Source organism: Austrofundulus limnaeus, unplaced genomic scaffold (assembly GCF_001266775.1).
Source record: "Austrofundulus limnaeus strain Quisiro unplaced genomic scaffold, Austrofundulus_limnaeus-1.0 Scaffold51, whole genome shotgun sequence".
In the NCBI taxonomy this organism is placed as follows: Eukaryota; Metazoa; Chordata; class Actinopteri; order Cyprinodontiformes; family Rivulidae; genus Austrofundulus; species Austrofundulus limnaeus.
This window is the reverse complement of record NW_013952453.1, coordinates 642,492-647,829: the sequence shown is the minus strand read 5'-3', so window position 1 is coordinate 647,829 and position 5,338 is coordinate 642,492. Positions and strand designations below refer to the sequence as shown.

At 43.8% G+C, this 5,338-nt stretch overlaps 1 protein-coding gene across 2 annotated transcripts in view; it reads right to left on the bottom strand.

Annotated features, from left to right (window-relative positions):
- Nucleotides 1-1,359: 1,359 nt before the first annotated feature.
- The window catches only part of f7l (coagulation factor VII, like), a 15,038-nt gene continuing 11,059 nt past the window's right edge, over nucleotides 1,360-5,338 (bottom strand). Inside the window, exons 5-8 of one of the 2 annotated variants that reach the window (XM_014008584.1) lie at nucleotides 4,349-4,501; nucleotides 4,127-4,215; nucleotides 2,293-2,413; nucleotides 1,360-2,223 (exon numbers count right to left, since the gene is read on the bottom strand). In XM_014008584.1, the coding sequence (XP_013864038.1) occupies nucleotides 1,676-2,223; nucleotides 2,293-2,413; nucleotides 4,127-4,215; nucleotides 4,349-4,501 (911 nt within the window). In that variant the 3' untranslated portion in view covers nucleotides 1,360-1,675. The remainder of the gene's footprint in view (nucleotides 2,224-2,292; nucleotides 2,414-4,126; nucleotides 4,216-4,348; nucleotides 4,502-5,338) is intronic. The other variant, XM_014008585.1, reaches the window with a different exon arrangement.

The following is a 5,338-nucleotide window of genomic DNA, read 5'->3' as shown; positions in this document are numbered from 1 at the left end:
ACACACACACACACACACACACACACACACACGTATATCCCTCCTGTTGGTCACATCATGAAACATTGTGATGAAATGTAAACAGGCCGATCCACTCAGACTCAGGAACAGAATATTATTAATCACTGTTTAATAAATATTTCAACTAAAACTTTTGACTATAAGATCAGATTCTTTAATTCTACATTATGTTTTAAATCCAATAATTTTCTTTTATTAGTTTAATTTAAAGGGAACAAATGCAAAGTCCACCTTGTTGTTARATGCATTTTGTTACTTGGTGTCTCTAGGGGTTCAGAAAAGTTGGGTTTAGTTTCTCCCTGAGCTGCAAAGATATCTTTATGTACTGTTTGGGTCACATTTTTTAACCTATGACTTTTTCTGAACTATTATGTCAAATTATTTGTGACAGAACTGCCAAAAAATGTCTGGACTTACCAATTATAATTTGGTTGTCTTCTTTCTCCTCTGGGTCAGACTCTGACTCCAATTTGTAAGGCTGGATGGACAAGTCTTCTGTTGTTGACATCTTTTAATTATTTCAGAAATAAAAAGTTTCTGTGCTGCTATATAGATGTTTACCCAGAATGAACCGGTCTGGATGCTGGAGGGGAGGTGAAGTGCCTCATTTGGATTTAAATGAACAGCATCAAAATGAGTTGACATACCTCTGAAAAGTGGTGAGAGAAGGACTTGTAGAGTTACAATAAGGAGGAATTAAGACCAAAGCATTGTAGTTCCACTTTATAGAAAACCCATCTCAATGATTTAAATGTGAAATAGAAGGATTTAAAAGTATATGTCTACACTAAAATGGTCAAAGATTTAGGTAGAATTGAGCCCAATACTAAGCACCTGATGTTGGTAGTCTGGTGATTGTTAGATGGTTGACATAAACTCAAACCAAGAAGATCATTGTATGTTGAATTATGACAATAAAAAGAAGGACCACCCATGTGTGTCAGGTGATCCTCAATCATCTTGAAACTGAAAAGGACTTGATGGAAAGACTCATCATTGGTGATATTTGAGTCCAACCTAGAGAAAAAGCACCAGAGTATGCAGATAGATAAATTTGTCTCAAAAAGATTTAAGGGCACAGAAAAAGATTTGAAGGAGTGCACAGATCTGCTCGCCTGTGAATAGCAGTGAAACCAAACTGCCAACTCTCATATTAGAGGAATAACTTCCTATAACCACTCAACCACAGTTGCCTAAATGAATCAGCAGAGGGCTAAATATTTAGAGGGTGGAGCTAACTGAATTAGGGGAGGGGCAAAATATTTAGAGGGTGGAGCTAAATGAATCACAGGAGGAGCTAAATATTCAGAGAGAAGCGTGAAATCAGTCAAAGGAAGATGCTAAAAGAAACAGAAAATTTTATTTTTAAAATTTTTTATCTGACAAATAAATTAACTGAAAAACATCAAAGCTTTAGCAAATGACAATAATGGTAATTTATTTTAATTTTTATCAACTGTTAAAGACCAAACTTTATATAGCAAACTGTTAAAACTATTTTGGAATTACATATTCTTTTTTTGTTTGTTTTTCTACTGTAAACTTGTAAACAGATTAGGCTAAAATTAAGAGATACAAATCTGCTGTTTATTACATGTTTATTACAATGAATTTTTTTTCCAAAACTGGACTGAAATTCTGGTCTGGACTAGTTTCAGCCAATGGCCATTGTGTCCTGGATCCAGTCCAGGAAGTTGATGACCTTGGCGTAAACTCCGTACATGTTTTCTCTGGCACAGCCCTTCCCCCAGCTCACCACACCCGTCAGGAACCAGGTCTTTTTGTAGCGGGTAACCAGCGGACCGCCACTGTCACCTTCACATGCATCCTGGCCGCCACTTCTCCGCCCAGCACAAAACATGTTCTTGGTGATGTTGAGCTGTGTGTGGAGGCGACATTCATGTGAGTGGACCCTCGGCACCACCAGGCGCTGCAGATACCGGGCAGGAGAGCCGAACTGAAGCAAGCGACCCCATCCAGACACTGTGGATTGGCGGATCATGGACAGGGTTCGGGGGAAGGTGCTGTTCTGGGCGGGGAGGCAGATGGGCACCACGTAGGTATTCAGTTTTATTGGGTGGTGGAGCTTCAGCAGAGCCAGGTCACTGTCATAGGTGGACTGGTTGTAACTGGGGTGGATTTCAACTTTGAGGACACGCTGCTGCTGCTCGGTTTTCTCACGCACAAACAGGTCATTTTTACCTTCACAGGAACAAATTCTAGTTAAACTCAGAATAACTAACAGGTTGAATTACAAAATAAAGCCCTTACCAACGGTGACATGAAAGATGGCGATAGGTTTCAGGTGAACACAGTGAGCTGCAGTTAAAATCCACATGTTTGATAGGATGATGGCTCCACAGGAGAATTTGTGGTGTTCGGTTAACAAAGCCTAAACAAAAAGTCAGAATTATTCATCCATCCATTTTCTTCCGCTTATCGGGATCAGGTCAATGGGGCAGCAGCCTAAGCAGAGAGACCCAGACTTCTCTCTCCCCAGCCACTTGGGCCAGCTTGTCCGGGGGAATCCCAAGGAGTTCCCAGGCCAGCTGAGAAACATAGTCCCTCCAGCGTGTCCTGGGTCTTCCTCTGGGCCTCCTCCCAGTGGGACATGCCCAGAACACCTCACCAGGGAGGCATCCAGGAGACATCCTAACCTGATGCCCAAGACACCTTAACAGGCTCCTCTCGATGTGGAAGAGCAGCGGCTCTACTCTGAGTCTCTCCCGGACGACCGAGYTTCTCACCCTATCTCTAATTTAGGGAGAGCCTAAACACCCTCCGGAGGAAACTCATTTCAACCGCTTGTATCTACGATCTTGTTCTTTTGGTCACAACCCAAAGCTTCTGAATATACAGTAGATGTGGATAGGAACATAAACCAACCGGTAAATCGAGAGCTTCGAGCTTCTGGCTCAGGTCTGGCTTCACCACGACAGATCAGTACAGCGCCCGCATCACTGCAGACACAGCACCAATCTGCGTATCAATCTCCCGTTCCATTCTTCCCTTGTTCTTGAACAAGACCCTGAAATACTTAAACTCCTCCACTTGAGGCAGGACCTCTTCCCTGATCCGGAGGAGGCACTCTACCCTTTTCCGGCTCAAGATCATGGTCTCGGATTTGAAGGCACTGATCCTCATACCGGCCGCTTCACACTCAGCTGCAAACCACTGCAATGGGAGCTGGAGATCACGATCTGATGAAACCAATAGTACCACATCATCCGCAAAAAGCAGAGATGTGATCACGAAAACAGATCCGCTCAGCACCTTGACTGTGACTAGAAATTCTGTTCATAAAAGTTTTGACCGGCAATGCAAACCAAGCTCTGACACAGGTTCTATAGGGACCTAACAGCCCGTATCAATGGGCCTGGTACCTCATACTCCTGGAGTACTTCCCACAGGAGTCACTGAGGGAGTCGGGGCACAGTCGAACACTATATCCAAGTCCACAAAACACATGTAGACTGGTTGAGCGAACTCCCATTGAGGCCCACTGGGACTCAATGTCCCCCACCTATTCCGGAACGTATTCAAAGTTCTCCTGGAGATGCGAGTTGAAGTTCCGTCTGACAGGAGACTGCCAGACATTCCCAGCAGACCTTCACTATACGTTTGGGTCTGCCAGGTCTGACCGGCATCCTCCCCCACCACCGGAGMCAACTCACCACCAGGTAGTGGTCAGTTGACAGCTCTGCCCCTCTCTTCACCCGGGTGTCCAAGACATGCGGTCGCAGATCAGATGAGATGATGACAAAGTCGATCATGGAACTGCGGCCTAGGGTGTCCTGGTGCCAAGWGCACATATGGACACCCTTATGTTTGAACATGATGTTCGTTATGAACAATCCATGATGAGCACAGAAGTCTAATAACAAAACACCACATGGGCTCATGGTCAAACCTGGACCAAGACACCTGTCTTCTTTAGCATGACTCAAGTGTCAACTTCAGAAAAAATTCTACAAGAATCACTCAACTTGATGATAAAATACCAAAGAAAGCTTAGTCAAACATGGGAGACAAATATAGATCAGGTGATTTTGTGGGTTCTGTAGTCACAGTGATTAACAGCATTAGACCTGAGTGTTGGACCTACCTGCCAGGGACACTGTCCTGGAGGACACATCTGCCCATTAACAATCCTGGGAGCAAAATGGACAAGTTGTCTTCCACATACAACAGGATCTAAACCAGACAGACAACAAAAACTTTCAGCATGTTGTCCTCAGTGCTACTAAACCGTGTCAGGTGGACAAAGTGTCTCAGGAGCTCAAAAACACAATGATAGATTTCATGTTAACAGTAAAGACAGTAATACCATAGCTCAGACCTTGAGGCAGACAGCTGCTGTTGTCTGGACTCAGACTGTATCCTGGAGCACAGAAACAGCTGAAGGAACGATCAGGAAGCTGTCTGCAGAAATGTTCACATCCTCCATTTTTACTGCGACAGCTGGTTGATGTTGAGCGCACTGCAAATGAACAGAGACAGAGCGATTGATTTATTAAAATCAATCTTGTGCTGCGTTCACACCAAATGTGATTTCAGCATAAAAAATGTGTCCATCACTTCAAGCTGGATGCTTGTGCACTTTAAGAACTGACGCGAGTCAGCGTCGAGAGCCTCTAGTTTTCCTCCTCTCCCGGTCCCTGTTTAATGGCAGAAGAAATAACAAAAGTGGCTTTGCTTTATTTAATTAGAGCAAGAGCACATCGTGCTCACCAGATGATTAATTCATAATTAATTCACCAGATAATTCAGAGGCATTCTGAGTTTGGTGAGCTTCACCACCCATGAGCCGAAAGCTGGCGAGGCTCGCTTTCAGAAATATTTTTGTCCCGATCTCGGTTTGATGACCCACATCTGTGCCGATATCTCCTCCCAGGACACCGACTACACATACTTAATTTCAGCTAAAGACCTCCTGTCCGTCTGTCTTAGATTACTGGACATCAATCAGGAAACTGTCCCGTCAAAAAATGTGTCACTACGTCACATATGGGAGTCTCTGATTGGTTGATGCACCACGATGAGCTGCAAAAGTTCTGATTTTCTAACTCCAGCGTTCGACGTGTGAAACGTGCATCAAGCATGTTGAACTCTGACATCCCTCAAAATGCATCGTGCTAAACATGCCACAGCACTTCCCGACGCTCCTTGACGTGCGTCCACCATAGACTCTTATGTAAACCTGACTCTCAAAACACGTTTGGTGTGAATACAGCATGAGACTCCTTCCATATGTTGACCTTAATGTTGTTTATCTATTCGATTAATAGTTGCTCGTAACCCATGAAAACATTTAATT